General features: G+C 53.9%; 1 protein-coding gene across 3 annotated transcripts in view; it reads left to right on the forward strand.

Moving 5' to 3' along the window:
* The window catches only part of ftcd (formimidoyltransferase cyclodeaminase), a 230332-nt gene that overhangs the window by 67505 nt on the left and 145510 nt on the right, over positions 1-17317 (forward strand). For all 3 annotated transcript variants that reach the window (XM_085985366.1, XM_085985365.1, XM_085985367.1), the window contains exons 5-6: positions 66-154; positions 14661-14840. In XM_085985366.1, coding sequence (XP_085841492.1) covers positions 66-154; positions 14661-14840 — 269 coding nt within the window. The remainder of the gene's footprint in view (positions 1-65; positions 155-14660; positions 14841-17317) is intronic.

Here is a 17317-nt window from a genome sequence, read left to right on the forward strand (position 1 = left end):
CCATTGCCTTTGTATGTTTGTCCATGCTAGCTTGTGTTCTTATAGCACTGTTACTCCTCCTACAGTCTATTTATACGGAGAAGCAGCTCGCGATGAGTGTCGCAGAGCATTGCCCAGCATTCGAGCTGGTGAATACGAAGGACTACAAGAAAAGGTACACGAAGGAGGAATGATTAAAGGCATCACATTATCCTGAGTGTAGTGATGATAAATCCGAGACTCAATGTTAACTGAACAAAGCAAGGCTTTTATTAACTTAGAAGGTAACACACAGTGGAGAAGTGTCTCCCATCCAGAGGTCGGCTGTACTGGATGTGAGACACGCTGGGCCTGCTTAAGTAGGGGCCCGGTATGGGCGGAGCCCTACACACAATAAAATACAGGTGAGGAAATGGAACTGAGGTAAGGGAAATGAAACTGAAACTAAACCACAGTCACAGGCACAATCACACACAGAGAATACAGATGAGTGATGAATGGCATATTTCATCACATTCACCCCTTCTATAGATTTAGACTGTTCGAGGGTTTGATAGTCCTCTGTGACTGACGTGGCTGTTGTGGTGCCGTGGGTGTCGGCTGGGTGTCCCCGGTGGCCTCCTGGGTCTCTGCCGGGGGCGCCGCCAGGGTTGTTGAAGGGGTGGTTGGTGGGGGTACCGTTGGTTGATGTTCTTCCGGGGGTGATGAAAGAGTAGTGGGTGGGTAAGAGTTGCTGTGATCGTTGTTGTGGTTGTTGTCGTTACCGGCTGGGGCGACGTCTTTTCCGGACACGGTGTCCTCCCTTCCGTCGGCGTGCCGGACATACGCGTATTGGGGGTTGGCGTGGAGTAGGTGCACTGACTCCACGAGAGGGTCCGTCTTGTGGCCCCTCACATGCCTTCGTACAAATACCGGACCTAGGGTGGAGAGCCATGACGGCATGGATACGCCTGAGGTGGATTTCCGGGGAAAAACAAACATTCGTTCATGAGGCGTGGCATTAGTGGCAGTACACAATAGCGACCGTATCGAATGGAGCACATCTGGGAGGACTTCCTGCCAGCGGGAGATAGGGAGGCCCTTGGTCCTTAGAGCTAGAGTGACTGCTTTCCATACTGTCCCGTTCTCTCGCTCCACCTCGCCGTTACCCTGGGGGTTGTAGCTGGTGGTACGGCTCGTGGCGATCCCCCTGGACAGCATGTACTGGCGTAGCTCTTCGCTCATGAAGGACGCCCCCCTATCCGTGTGGATGTAGCTCGGCATACCGAACAGGCAGAACAGGCTGTTGAGGCATTTAATGACCGTGGCGCTGGTCATGTCTGGGCAGGGGAAGGCGAATGGGAAATGGGAGTATTCGTCCACAATGTTCAGGAAGTAAACATTGCGGTCGACGGACGGGAGGGGGCCCTTGAAATCTAAGCTGAGCCGCTCAAAGGGCCGTGTAGCTTTGATTAAGTGGGCTCTATCTGGGCGGTAGAACCGAGGCTTGCACTCAGTGCAAGTGCGGCAGTTCCTGGTCAGAGACCGAACTTCCTCAATCGAGTAGGGTAAGTTGCGGGACTTTATGAAGTGGAACAGCCGTGTGACCCCTGGGTGGCAGAGGTCGTTGTGGAGGGTCTGTAGCCGATCCCCGGTGGCGCTGGCACACATCCCTCGTGAGAGGGCGTCGGGGGATTCGTTAGGGGCCCCTGGCCGGTAAATGATGTCATACTCGAAGGTGGAGAGCTCGATCCGCCACCTGAGAATCTTATCATTTTTAATCTTCCCCTTCTGTTTATTATTAAACATAAGCGCTACCGACCGCTGGTCGGTAAGTAGGGTGAAGCGTTTGCCGGCTAGGTAGTGGCACCAGTGGCGCACTGCCTCCACGATGGCTTGGGCCTCCTTTTCCACGGAGGAGTGTCTGATCTCGGGCCCTTGGAGGGTTCTCGAGAAGAAAGCTACGGGCCGCCCCGCCTGGTTGAGGGTGGCTGCCAAGGCAAAGTCAGATGCATCACTTTCCACTTGAAAGGGAGTGTTCTCATCCACTGCCTGTAGCGTGGCCCGCTCAATATCCCGCTTAATGCTTTTGAAGGCGGCGTGGGCCTCAGCAGAGAGCGGAAAAGAGGATGCTTTCAAGAGGGGGCGGGCTTTGTCGGAGTAGTTGGGGACCCATTGGGAATAATAAGAAAATAACCCCAGGCACCTTTTCAGGGCTTTGGGAGTGTTGGGCAGGGGCAGCTCCCGTAGGGGGCGCAATCGGTCGGGGTCTGGTCCGATTTCCCCATTCTCCACCACGCTGCCTAGTATGCAGAGGCGCGTGGTGTTGTAAACGCACTTGTCCTCATTTTAAGTGAGGTTGGGTTTCTGTGCGGTTTTCAGGAACCTCTCGAGGTTCGAGTCGTGATCCTGCTGGTTGTGACCGCAGATGGTGACGTTGTCGAGGTAGGGGAAGGTTACCTGCAAGTGGTGGTCATCGACCATGCGATCCATCTCCCTCTGGAAGACCGAGACCCCATTCGTCACCCCAAAGGGGACTCTGAGGAATTGGTAGAGGCGCCCGTTCGCCTCGAAGGCGGTGTACGGGCGGTCCTCTGGTCTGATAGGGAGCTGGTGGTATGCTGACTTGAGGTCGATGGTGGAGAACACCCGGTATTGGGCGATTTGGTTCACCATTTCTGGTATGCGGGGTAGCGGGTAGGCGTCTAGTTGGGTGTACCTGTTGATCGTTTGGCTATAGTCGATCACCATCCGTTTCTTCTCGCTACCCCTCACCACCACCACTTGGGCGCGCCACGGGCTGTTGCTGCGTTCAATAATACGCTCCTTCAGGAGCCTGTCTACCTCGGTCGCGATAAACCGCCTGTCCTCCCAGCTGTACCTCCTGCTTTTGGTCGCTAGTGGCCGGCAGTTAGGGGTAAGGTTCGCGAATAGCGAAGGCGGCTTTACCTTCAGGGTAGCCAGGCCGCACACTGTGAGGGGCGGCTGGGACCCACCGTAATTGAGTGTGATGCTTTGGTGGTGGCACTGGAAATCCAGGCCCAAGATCACGCTCGCACATAGATTCTTCATGATTAGTAATTTAAAATTATCGTATACAGTTCCGTTAACGGACAATTGTACCGCGCAGTAACCCATAATGGTCGATGTCTGGGTTTTATCAGCCATAGAGATGGTACCCCGAGTAGGGACCACCGTTAGAGAGAGTTGTTGTGCTAGTTCAGGGTGGATAAAACTCTCCGTACTTCCACTGTCAATTAAACCTTTAACCCCGCACCCGTTTACCTCGATGTCCACCATTGATTTGGATAGCGGGTGCGGCCTGGTCTGGTCCACTGTGACCGATGCCACTGTAGGGCCCTGATCGAGGCAAGATGGCGTCCACGCTGTCTGCTCACAAGATGGCGGACCCCACGAGGTCGGGCAAGATGGCGTCCAAGATGGCCGCTCCCACGGCGCACACGCGGTGGTGGCGGGTTTTCCAGCGGGGTTCCCTCTGCACACCTTCCCGAAGTGCCCCTTCTTACCGCACTTGAAGCAGGTGGTGCCTTTCACCGGGCACAGGTTTCTGGTGTGTTTCGGCTGTCCGCAGAAGTAGCAGTTGCGGCCCCGACGCGTCGCGGCTGTCGTAGGGCTTCTGGGGGGAGAGCGGGGCCCCGACGGTGTCGGGCGGGGAAGGTGCCTTCCAAGATGGCGGCACCCTTGGTGCACACGTGGCGGCGTGGGCGGCGCGGGCTGAAGAGTAAGCGTCCGAGTTTCTCTGGGCCACATCCAGGGATCGCGCTGTGTCCACAGCCTGTTTCAGGTCCAATCCCGTTTTCTCCAGTAGTCTCTGCCGGATGTAAGTGGAGCTGAGGCCTGTGATAAAGGCATCACGAACAAGCTCATCAGTGTACACTGCGGCTTTTACATCTTGGCACTTGCAGTCTTTGCCAAGCGTTTTCAGGGTGACTAGGAACTCATCCAGCGATTCCCCAGGTCGCTGTGCGCGAGTAGCGAGCAGATGCCTAGCATACACCTCATTCGTAGGCTGCTGGTAATGCACCTTTAAGATGTCGCAGGCGGCCGGGTACGTGTCGGCATCTTGGATGAGGGGGTAAACCCGGTGGCTTACCCAATTCCGCAGGATTCCGAGTTTCATACTTTCAGTGTCCGTAGCGCCTGTGATGGCTGCGGAATTGTCCAGGAAGAATTCCATACACTTAAACCAGTGTCCGAAGCGTGCCGATGCGTCCGAAGCATGCTGGTCCAAATCCAAATGTTCGGGTTTCAAGAGTTGATCCATTGTGTTGAAAAATAAGTTAATAAAATTGATGTGCCTCAATAAATCCGAGACTCAATGTTAACTGAACAAAGCAAGGCTTTTATTAACTTAGAAGGTAACACACAGTGGAGAAGTGTCTCCCATCCAGAGGTCGGCTGTACTGGATGTGAGACACGCTGGGCCTGCTTAAGTAGGGGCCAGGTATGGGCGGAGCCCTACACACAATAAAATACAGGTGAGGAAATGGAACTGAGGTAAGGGAAATGAAACTGAAACTAAACCACAGTCACAGGCACAATCACACACAGAGAATACAGATGAGTGATGAATGGCATATTTCATCACATGTAGCAAGGAGGAAAAACCACTCAATCTCACTCCATCATCCCAGGCATTTCAAAGACTTTTTGTTACCCTTTAGTTTAGCAGAATGTTACCCTTTATTTCTGTTTCTGCATGCCTCATCTTACTGATTCTTGCTCTCGGCTTGACAGAGTTGGTGGCACTCTTGCTTTCGAGTCAGAAGGTTGTGGCTTCAACCCCACCCTACATCATCTAGGCTGGCATCTCAGTGCAATACTGAGGGAGTGCTGCATTGTCACAGATGCTGTTCTCAGGGTGAGACTTTAAACAGAGGTCTAGTCTGCCTGTTCTGAAGGTTTGGGTTGAGGTTAAAAATGTCATGGCACCAATCAAAGAAGATGCCAACATTTCCCAAATACTCAAGACACTTAGGGGGAGAAATTCGGTATTGCCCCGTTTGGGGCGCTAGTATTGGCGGTGCGCAAAGTTTAGCGCCAGGCGCAAATTATCGCCACCTCCAGCGATATTGGGTACCTGCGTCCCTGAAGGTGATTGTGGCACTAAATCAGGCGCTGCATGGCAGTCTTAAGGCGCTAACCCGGCGGCGTGACGCAATATCTCCGCGGGCGAGCACAGCGCAGGTGCTGTCAATAATCGAGTGCAGCCAGACACGCTGGCGCCGGACAGCTCTTAAAGGGGCGGATCGATCATCATCTCCAGCCACACCCTGCGCATCGTAGGCCTCAAACTCGGCGGTAACCTACCTGTGGCGTCGACAACTGCCTGAACATGGGGAGGGCCAGGGAGAGAGCGCAGTGCTTCAGCGAGGGGGCATTGGATGCTCTGGTTGGTGTGGTGGAGCGCAGGCGATCTGTACTCTACCCAGAGAATGGCAGGAAGCCTCAGCACAGCGACTATCACAGAGCTTGGAGGGAGGTTTCCAACAGAGTCACCTCCAGCAGCATGGTTCCCAGGACTCCTGTGCAATGCAGGAAGAAGTTCAACGACCTCACTCGGGTCGTCAGGGTGAGTACCTTTTTCAGAATCATCTTCATCCCTCCATCTGGACCTCACTTTATGGCCAGAGGTTGTGCAAAGCCCCAGTGGCCAGCTGTCATCCAGCACCCATGGCCCTTTCTGGAAACACACACGCACATTCAACTCTGTGCATAATGTAAGGGCTCCTGGACCATGGGAGGCATGTTCACCCAAATCAGGGCAGCATAATGTAAGGGCTAATCGACAATGGGAGGCATGTCATCCCAGATCAGGGCTGCAGGTTTCCTCACACCCCGTCCTTTCTTTTGCAGGCCAAGCTGGCCCATAATAGAAGGCAACAGCATCGGACCGGAGGAGGCCGGCCTCACCTGCAGACCCTCACAGTCCTGGAGGAGCGAGTCCATCGGATTGTGGCAAACCAGATGGTTGGCCCCGTCACCTCTGGAGATGCCGACCCCATTGTGGACAGCAATGGTAAGGCCATCAACTTTTTGACCCCTCTCCTTCCACTTGTTCCCCACACCAGCATGCTTTTTCACTCTCGAGCCAACTCAGAGCATTGCAGCACTCATGCATCCCTTGCTGCCACCCTGTCCTTTCGCTAAAGCCACTCTTGAACCTCCCTGCTTTCAGATGCTGCATCACCAGCTCGGGAGGCGGGCCCTCAAGCTGCCAGTGCGAGTGACTCTGGGGGCGACGAGGAGGAGGAAGCCGGACCATCCGTGCCACCCTCAGGCGAGCCAGCCCATGTCCAGACTGGGGAGACGCCTTCCCTGGAGGGGAGCGGGGGGGAATGGTCTGAGGAGGATGCAGCTCCAGGACCCAGCGGCCTGCAGCAACGCGAGGGGGGTAGGGAAGCTCGGGGGCCGTCTCCCCGGAGGGCGAGTCGGGCCGCGAGTGCTGCTGCACAGAACGCAGAAGAGGTGCGTGCCCTCGCAGAAATGAGCGCCCAGGCTGGGCAGAGGCACACTGAGCTCATGGCTGCAGTGGCAAGGATGCCCGATTCCATTGAGACACTTGCAAGGAGTGTCCAGGACTTCGGCGCAGCACAGGCAAGGATTGTCCAGGACTTCAGCGAAGCACTGGCACCTGCCATGCAAATGCTGAGTGCTGCCACGCAGTCAGTGGCTGGTCTCACGCAGACGCAGATTGAGGCCACGCGAGCACTGACTGCTGCCACCCTCGCTGGATCAGGCAGGATTCCCCGGGGCCCTCGCCACGTCACAGCAGGCCAGCAATCTGTGCACCAGCCGATTGCTGCGCATGCTGCGGTGCTGCCCCGTCAGAGTGCCAGTGTGTCGGCCGACCAGGGAGCTGCTGTCCGCTCTCAGGATGACAGCATTCCTGATGCCACCACTGGCACTTCTCCACTGTAGCTGCCACCACCTGTAGGACAGACTGCTGCCGCCCATGCAGAGTTGGAGCAGTCAGCCAGGCCGTCCCTCAAGGGCATCTGCGGTCTCAGTTTCGGACAGTCAGCAGGCCTCCCCCAGCCTTGCTGCAGCCACTGGGGTCCCATTACGGAGGAGCTGCAGCGCGGGAAGGGGGTAATTCCGCAAGGGAAGCAGATCACCATCAAGGGGCAAAAAGTAGGAGGTGCTGCTAAATTATGTTATTTCTTTCATTCAAGGCCGAGGATACTGGTCTATAATGGTTATGTATTGGACATTGTCTCCAGGGTGTGAGAGCCAGTTATGTGGCAGTCTGTATGTTTCCATTGCTTTGTCATGCAGGAAGGATACACAGTTTGTTAAATAAAGAATTTTATCTTTTTCTTCCCCCCCCCAGCGGAACTGTTGCTTCAGCACGCCAATTGTGTGCTCCACGATGTTCCTGGTCGCTTGATGGCTCTCGTATCGTTCTTCAGCAGGGGTGCTGGGCGAACAGAGCAGGGGCACAGAAGATAGCCCTTGTCCCTGAGAAGCTAGCCTCCTGGGTGAACCAGGGCCTCGAAAAGGTCTGCCACAGAAGTCTGGCACAGGACGAAGGTGCCGTGGTTGCTGCCTGGAAAGTGGGCATTGACAGCGAGTATCAGCTGTCGGTGGTCACAGACCAGCTGCACATTCAAAGAATGGAACCCCTTTCGCTTGCAGAAATCCTCCGCATTCTCTAGAGGCGCCCGCAAAGCCACATGCATGCAGTCAATGGCGCCCTGCACCATGGGGAAGCCCGCTATCCTTGCGAAGCCCTCTGCGTGCTCTCGCTGCTTGTCCAAGGTCATTGGGAAGGAGATGTACTGCCGTCTCCTTTTAAAGAGGGCATTAGTCACTTGATGGATGCAGCAATGCACCGCGAACTGTGAGATGTTGGCAATGTCCCCAGCAGCGGCCTGAAAGGAGCCACTGGCATAGAAGTTTAGAGCCACAGTGATCTTCACAGCCACCGACAGAGATGTCCTGCACCTTAGTTGAGGCTGCAGATCTGGCTGAAGTAGGTGGCAGAGCTCAGTGACCACCTCCTTACTGAAACGCTGCTTGTTATATCGTTATATTATTACATCGTTAAATGGAACTACTTGTTACATCGTTATATGGAACTACTTTGGTTAGTGTATTTATATTGCTATATGGCACACTGTAAAAGGCAGTGTGCAGTGCAAGGTCGGACATCTTGTATCACTCCACACCATGCAGCAGCAACATCATAAAAGCAAGAATACAACTGAGTAAAAGTCGTAAACTAATATGAGTTAAAAGTGTCTGTATTACATAGTAATAAGAACACAAGGAGACACAACACTGCTCCTCCGACATGTTGATATACGAAAACCGTTGGCGGAAAACCCTGGCAGTGCAAGGTCTCGTGTGCCAACGTCTGTTGGCCCTCCTCCGTCTGGCCATGCCTGCCACTCTGTGCCCTGTCAATATGATTGAGAAGCACGACGTTCCCATCCAATGCAGCCCCCATAGTAAGTGCTCACTGAAAGTTATGCCGGTTGAGAAGCTTACCAACTGCAAAGTTATGTTCAGAAGGCTAAAGATCCTCAGGCAGCGCTGGCTCACTGCAGAAATGGCTCTCCATTTGTCTCCGAGCAACTCTCTCTCTCTCTCTCACAGAAGGTGTGGTCCAAAAATGGCTACCACTAATCATCCAGGAAGAGTCCCCTTTAAATAGCGCCCACCCAGCCCGACAGCGACTGGGAAACGTTCAAGGTAACCTGTTGTTGGTAGCGACAGGCGGAACGGAGGGGGGCGCCACTGAATTTCCGGTCCGGGGCACCCCAAGGGCGTTGCACACTGAAATTACGTCATGATCTGCGTGCGCCGGTGAGCGTGCACTACGGTTTAGCGCCGGCGCTAAATGTCCGCTCAATTTGGGAAGAGGCGCAGGGTTCGCTGCGCCCGGGCACTAGTTGGTTAGCGCCCCACTTCTCGACCTCTTTAGGCGCTAATGTGTGGCGCAACCAACCGAATTTTTCCCCCTTAAGGAATAGGTAAACAGAACCCTGATAATATGTTCGAGATTGCCACAGACTCTAGAACCAGTGGCACAGGTCCAAGCTTTGAAGAGGGAAGACGACAGACAGTTTAGATTTAACTACTTTACACAGAGGGTGGTGAATGTGTGGACCGGACTGAGCAGGAAGGCAGTGCAGGAGAAAGTGTGGAAAAATATATGGGAGAATTGGATAGTTGTTTGAGGAATGGCCTTTTGAGAGGTTGTGGCGACACGCCACCACTGGACATAATCCGCTCACGGCGGCACAGACAGTCTAAGCAGAAGCCCCCAGCCGGGGGCCCTTTCCTCCAGCAACTTGTTTCCCGCAGGGACAGGCTGCCGGGAGCACTTCCTGTCTGGGAAGTATTTAAGTGGATGCGCGGGCTTTTCTAGTTCCTGTTTGTCATGTGGTTGGAATAAAGCAGTTGTGTTTTCAATAGCTCTGGTCTCGACTCCCACGTTTGCCGCGGTATCTCAACACTGGTGACCCCGACGCTCAGGACGAATCCTAAGCTAGCATGGCGGATACAAACGCAGTCACGGTTAAATTACCAGACTTTTGGGAGAACCTCGCCGAAGCCTGGTTCGTTCAAGCTGAGTCCAGATTCCGGCTGAAAGGCATTACAGTCGATGCCACGAAGTACGACTACCTCGTCGCCTTGCTCACCTACGCTACAGTCCCCAAGGTTTGGGCAGCGCTGCAGGATCCACCAACGGATGGCAAGTACGAACATCTGAAGGCTGCGCTACTTAAAAAATTTCAAACGTCCTCTTACCAGCGCCACTGCCAACTCCTGGACCTCCCCGGCCTTGGTGATGCTTCACCATCAGACCTGCTTTCCCACATGCTGTCCCTCTCAGACGACAAAAATCCCGGCGCCCTTTTTCGCACGCTTTTCATTCGGCAGCTCCCCGCCAGCATCCGCCCGCTCATTGTGGAGTCTGGCTCCACGGACCTGAATGATATAGCCGAAAAGGCCGACCGGCTGCTCTCTGCACAGGCCGCTCGCGACGTCGCGCCCGACCTCACGGCAACGACCACGCGGTCTTCCCGGGCCGCTAGGCCCGACCGCCCTACCACTCCGGGTCACTGCTACTACCACACCCGTTTTGGCGCTAGGGCTCAACGCTGCACGCCACCGTGTACCTTCAAACCCCCCCCCGCACCGGCCCCCGCGATGGCCGCGGGGCAGAAGGAGCCCCTACTGTACGTCACTGACGACAGAACCAACCGCCGATTTCTGTGCGACACAGGGGCCCAGCACAGCATCACCCCCGCCTCCACCCTCGAGATCCAACGCGGCACACGGGGTATCACACTGGCTGCAGCCAATGGCTCTGACATCCGCACATATGGCACCTGCATGGTCACGCTCGACCTCGCGGGCCACCGCTACCGCTGGGAGTTCCTCACAGCCAAGGTCCTCTGCCCACTCATCGGCGCCGACTTCCTACGCGCCCATGGCCTCCTTGTCGACATTCTGAGGCACCGCCTCGTCGACATCAACACTATGGCCCCCATCCCCGGCGCCTTTACCCCGGCCCGTTCGGCCGGCCTGACGACCTACTGCCTCGCCAGAGCCATGGACGACTACTCGGCACTCCCAGCTGAGTTTCCCGCCCTCACTAACCCGACCTTTTCGGCCAAAGCCGCCAAGCACGGTGTGGAACACTATATCCCCACCACTGGCCCCCCAGTTTCTGCCCACGCCCGCAGACTCAACCCGGCCAAGCTGGAAATCGCGCGGGCCGAGTTCACCACCATGGAACAACTCGGCATCATCCGCCACTCCAGCAGCCCTTGGGCCTCGCCCCTCCACATCGCCCCCAAGCCCGGCGGAGGCTGGCGCCCTTGCGGGGACTACCGCCGCCTCAACGACGCCACCACCCCCGATCGATACCCGGTGCCACACATCCAGGACTTCTCGGCCCGACTGGCCGGACGAACCGTCTTTTCCAAAGTCGACCTGGTGCGCGGTTACCACCAAGTCCCCGTACACCCCGCGGACATCCCCAAAACGGCCGTCATCACCCCATTCGGCCTGTTCGAGTTCCTGAGGATGCCCTTCGGCCTCAAGAATGCAGCACAGGCTTTCCAGCGCCTTATGGACTCAGTCCTCCGGGACCTGAACTTCCTATTCGTCTATCTAGACGACATTCTCGTGGCCAGCTCCTCCAAACAGGAACACCTCGAACACCTTCGCATCCTGTTCGGGCGCCTAGCCCAACACGGGCTCATCCTCAGCCCGGCGAAGTGCCAATTCGGCCTAACCGAGATCGATTTTCTCGGTCACCACATCACCCCTGCTGGGGCCGTCCCCCTGCCCAACAAGGTGCAGGCCGTCCAGCAATTCCCCCGCCCCACAACCATCAAGGGCCTCCAGGAGTTCCTCGGGATGGTGAACTTCTACAACAGGTTCATCCCCAGAGCCGCAGCCCTCATGAAGCCCCTATACGACTCCCTCCGAGGAAAATCCGGCAAGATGGACATAGCCTGGACCACTGACACGGCAGCCGCCTTCGACGCCACCAAAAACGCGCTCGCTGACGCCACTCTGCTCGTGCACCCGAGGGCCGATGCCCGGGTCGCGCTCACCACCGACGCCTCCGACCACACGGTCGGGGCCGTGTTCGAGCAGTGGGTCAATGGCGCGTGGCAGCCACTTGCCTTCTACAGCCGCCAACTGCGCCCCCCGGAGGTCAAATACTCCACTTTCGACCGCGAGCTTCTCGCACTCCACCTGTCGGTCCGCCATTTCAGGTTCCTCCTGGAAGGCCGCCCCTTCACCGCGTATGTGGACCACAAGCCACTCACATACGCGATGGCCAAGCACACCGAACCCTGGTCCACTAGGCAGCAACGCCAGCTCGCGGCCGTGTCCGAGTTTACTACGGACATTCAGCACGTCTCCAGTAGAGACAACGTGGTCGCCGACTGCCTTTCCCGTCCCGCCGTCTGTGCGAATCACCTCGCGGTCGACTACGCACAACTAGCAGCAGCCCAGCTCACGGACCCAGACCTCCTCTCGGCAGCTACCAGCCTGCCAGGGCTACGCCTAGCCAAGGTCGCGCACGGGCCCGAAGCCACGGCAGTCACGTGCGACGTCTCACTCAGCCAACCCAGGCCGGTCGTCCCTGAGACCTGGCGCCGCCGCGTCTTCGATGCGCTCCACGGGCTCTCTCACCCGGGTTCCCGCGCATCCGTCAAACTCCTCTCCAAGCGCTTCGTCTGGCGCGGCCTCAGCAGAGATGTTCGGACTTGGGCCACCTCCTGCCTCGCCTGCCAACGGGCTAAGGTACAGCTGCACACCAAAGCACCCCTGGGAGACTTCGAGGTACCCAGCCGCCGCTTCGACCACGTACACGTCGACATCGTCGGTCCCCTGCCGCCATCGCAAGGCCAAACTTATCTCCTCACGATGGTCGACTGCTACACACGCTGGCCTGAGGCAGTGCCGCTGACCTCCACCACCACAGCCGACATCGCCAGGGCATTCGTTAACACCTGGGTTGCGAGGTTCGGCGTACCGGCCGACATAACCTCCGACAGAGGCGCCCAGTTCACCTCCGAACTCTGGACGGCCACAGCACGGAACCTCGGGGTGACGCTCCACCACACCACGGCGTACCACCCGCAGGCCAACGGACTTTGTGAACGCTTCCACAGGTCACTCAAGGCCTCACTCCGCGCCGGCCTGCAGGACAGTACCTGGACTGACCGCCTACCATGGGTGCTACACGGCCTACGCACCGCGGTCAAGGAAGACCTCCAGTCCTCGGCAGCGGAGTTAGTCTACGGACAACCGCTGCGCGTCCCAGGCGAATTCCTTCCGGAGCCTACCAAGCCTTGGTCGGCCGAACAGCAGCGGCTCGACTCTTTCTCTTCCGCTCAGCAGTTCACCCCACTTCCGGTCAACCGACACGGCGAACTCGCACCTCACGTCCCGCCAAATTTACAGCAGGCGCGCTTCGTCTTCGTGCGACACGACGCGCACCGCGGGCCCCTGCGACCCCCGTACGACGGTCCGTACGAGGTACTACAAACCGGGGACAAGGTCTTCAAGCTGCGACTCGGCGACAGGGTCGAGACAGTCTCCATCGACCAGCTCAAACCAGCACACACAGAACCAGGGGAACAGGTCCCCGTGGCCCAGCCTCCAACTAGAGGCCGTCCCCCCGGCAAGCCAGCACAGCCGGCGGCGAACCGCCCGACCCAACCAACCAGACCGGCGACCACTCAGAGCCGCTGCGGCAGAACCATTAGACCACCGTCACGACTCGTCCACTCCTCCTAAGCGGATTCTGGGGGGAGCTCTGTGGCGACACGCCACCACTGGACATAATCCGCTCACGGCGGCACAGACAGTCTAAGCAGAAGCCCCCAGCCGGGGGCCCTTTCCTCCAGCAACTTGTTTCCCGCAGGGACAGGCTGCCGGGAGCACTTCCTGTCTGGGAAGTATTTAAGTGGATGCGCGGGCTTTTCTAGTTCCTGTTTGTCATGTGGTTGGAATAAAGCAGTTGTGTTTTCAATAGCTCTGGTCTCGACTCCCACGTTTGCCGCGGTATCTCAACAAGGTATTAGTTTTTGGAACCAGACAGATAGACTGCAAAGTCTTTTCCAGTCCTGCACTATCCGATATTCCTCCCTCAGCCAGGACTAGCGAAAAGTAGATGAAGTGGTCATTCATCTCATTGCTGCTTGAGCACAAAATCTGCCACATTTACTTACATAAAGAGCAGTGACTGCACTTCAAAGCAAGTTATTGTATGTGAAGCAGATTGGGGCTTATCTGGGAGACATGCTAAAGTGCTGTTTAAATGAAACTACTTCTCCCCTCAAGCCCCACTATTCTAAAAACTAGTTGGAACCTCTGAGTACAACAACAAGAGAGGTGGATGAACAAGAGCTGGGCACCGGCTGGGAGAGTGAGGGAGCTGGATTAATGTCAGCACAGATACTGTCAGTATCACAAAGTGCTGGTTGGGAAGGGTTACTGAACCCAACTGAGAGAGTTGGATTAACACGAATCGATAGCAGGTATCCCAGAGTGCTGCAGCAATCTTACCATTTTAAAACTTTATGTTAAGTTAGCAACAGAGGGAACCAGCTGCAGGGAATTTAGTGAGGTCGACAGCGAGGGAGCTGGATTAACATCAGCGGAAATACAGACAGTAACATAGGGTACTTCAGGGATCATGTCACGTGAACAGTCTGTCATTTCATGGTCATCCCTGTGTTGGGATCACTCCTGTGTCCTGGTGATTTCCTTCAGAGCATCTTCAGAACTGACTTTCATCAAAAGGAAATGAATGAATCACTGTGACATTTAACATAACCTGTTCACAATTTTTTGTAATATTTTTGTTTGAAGATGCATTGCTTTTTGTGACAGATGAAACATAACCTTGAAAGAAAAGTTATCAAACGTTTTCTCATGTAGACCCCAAGCTCTTTAGCCAGATGCTGATATTTGCTGTTCCTGCAGGAGATGTTCCTGCTTCACTCACCTAATGGTGGTGTGTTTATGCTTATCAGTGTCTTGGAGGGAATTGGACCGTGATAGGACAGGGCTTGAATAGGAATACATCATCTATACCAAGATGGCCTATACAAGGAGATAACGTGGAGCCCCAGCAAAGCCTCAGTTCCCTTCAGCCCAGTGGCTTGTGTGTAATATTCCAACCTGTCCCATTGCAGCTGCAGAATCCTGACTGGGCTCCGGATTTTGGAACGGCAACATTTGTTCCACGCTGGGGGGCCACGGTTACCGGAGCACGGAATTTCCTCATCGCGTACAATGTTAACTTGTTGAGCACGAAGGAGCAAGCTCACCGCCTCGCCCTCAACATCCGAGAGCAGGGTCGAGGGAAGGACAAGGTTAGTGTTATTCAAAGTAAACTCGCTGGAGGTAGAAGCGCACTCTTTACAACAAATCCATTTGGTATAGGTTTCCTCAACACCATTTCCAAAACGTATCTGGAAAGATCCAACTTGCTTGAAAGAGCCCCCTCAGATATTGTGCTGCAGAAGGGGCCGCCGAACAAGTCTGCCCTTCAAGCCATCCGTAGCTGCCGACATGTTACCGGAGTCAATTTTAACCCAACTCACAGGGCGGGAAACTGACGAGATTGGTGGAACGCTAGTTTTGCATCATGCTCGATCTTGCTCTCCATTGACTTGAAAGAAGAGTAATATTAAGCAGGATGCAAAACCACCAGCGTTCCACCCAATCCCATCGGATTCTCGCTCTGAGAGTTGGGTTTAAATTGCACTCCAGGATTCAGTTTCTACTGACAGTCTGGACAGTTTTTCTGGCATCTTCACTGTCCCGCCTGAGAAGAAACACAATTTGTTACAAAACATCTCAATGTTGGCACAATTTGGATAATGTGAGTTTTGGAATTCAAGCATTGCTCTATAAACATCAGATAACCAGTTACACTGTTCTATAACCATCAGATACCCAGTTACACTGTTCTATAATCCCCAGATACCCAGTTACACTGTTCTATAATCCCCAGATACCCAGTTACACTGTTCTATAATCCCCAGATACCCAGTTACACTGTTCTATAATCCCCAGATACCCAGTTACACTGTTCTATAATCCCAGATGCCCAGTTACACTGTTCTATAATCCCAGATACCCAGTTACACTGTTCTATAATCCCCAGATACCCAGTTACACTGTTCTATAATCCCAGATACCCAGTTACACTGTTCTATAATCCCCAGATACCCAGTTACACTGTTCGATAATCCCCAGATACCCAGTTACACTGTTCTATAATCCCCAGATACCCAGTTACACTGTTCTATAATCCCAGATACCCAGTTACACTGTTCCATAATCCCCAGATACCCAGTTACACTGTTCTATAATAATCAGATACCCAGTTACACTGTTCTATAATAATCAGATACCCAGTTACACTGTTCTATAATCCCCAGATACCCAGTTACATTGTTCTATAATCCCCAGATACCCAGTTACACTGTTCTATAATCCCAGATACCCAGTTACACTGTTCTATAATCCCCAGATACCCAGTTACACTGTTCTATAATCCCCAGATAACCAGTTACACTGTTCTATAATCCCCAGATACCCAGTTACACTGTTCTATAATCCCCAGATACCCAGTTACACTGTTCTATAATCCCCAGATACCCAGTTACACTGTTCTATAATCCCCAGATACCCAGTTACACTGTTCTATAATCCCCAGATATCCAGTTACACTGTTCTATAATCCCCAGATACCCAGTTACACTGTTCTATAATCCCCAGATACCCAGTTACACTGTTCTATAATCCCAGATACCCAGTTACACTGTTCTATAATCCCCAGATACCCAGTTACACTGTTCTATAATCCCCAGATACCCAGTTACACTGTTCTATAATCCCAGATACCCAGTTACACTGTTCTATAATCCCCAGATACCCAGTTACACTGTTCTATAATCCCCAGATACCCAGTTACACTGTTCTATAATCCCCAGATACCCAGTTACACTGTTCTATAATCCCAGATACCCAGTTACACTGTTCTATAATCCCCAGATACCCAGTTACACTGTTCTATAATCCCCAGATACCCAGTTACACTGTTCTATAATCCCAGATACCCAGTTACACTGTTCTATAATCCCAGATACCCAATTACACTGTTCTATAATCCCCAGATACCCAGTTACACTGTTCGATAATCCCCAGATACCCAGTTACACTGTTCTATAATCCCAGATACCCAGTTACACTGTTCTATAATCCCCAGATACCCAGTTACACTGTTCTATAATCCCAGATACCCAGTTACACTGTTCTATAATCCCCAGATACCCAGTTACACTGTTCTATAATCCCCAGATACCCAGTTACACTGTTCTATAATCCCCAGATACCCAGTTACACTGTTCTATAATCCCAGATACCCAGTTACACTGTTCTATAATCCCAGATACCCAGTTACACGGTTCTATAATCCCCAGATACCCAGTTACACTGTTCTATAATCCCAGATACCCAGTTACATTGTTCTATAATCCCCAGATACCCAGTCACACTGTTCTATAATCCCAGATACCCAGTTACATTGTTCTATAATCCCCAGATACCCAGTTACACTGTTCTATAATCCCAGATACCCAGTTACACTTTTCTATAATCCCCAGATACCCAGTTACACTGTTCTATAATCCCCAGATACCCAGTTACACTGTTCTATAATCCCAGATACCCAGTTACACTGTTCTATAATCCCAGATACCCAGTTACACTGTTCTATAATCCCCAGATACCCAGTTACACTGTTCTATAATCCCCAGATACCCAGTTACACTGTTCTATA

Source organism: Somniosus microcephalus, chromosome 4 (assembly GCF_052327205.1).
Source record: "Somniosus microcephalus isolate GS21.2 chromosome 4, FLI_Smic_1.0, whole genome shotgun sequence".
In the NCBI taxonomy this organism is placed as follows: Eukaryota; Metazoa; Chordata; class Chondrichthyes; order Squaliformes; family Somniosidae; genus Somniosus; species Somniosus microcephalus.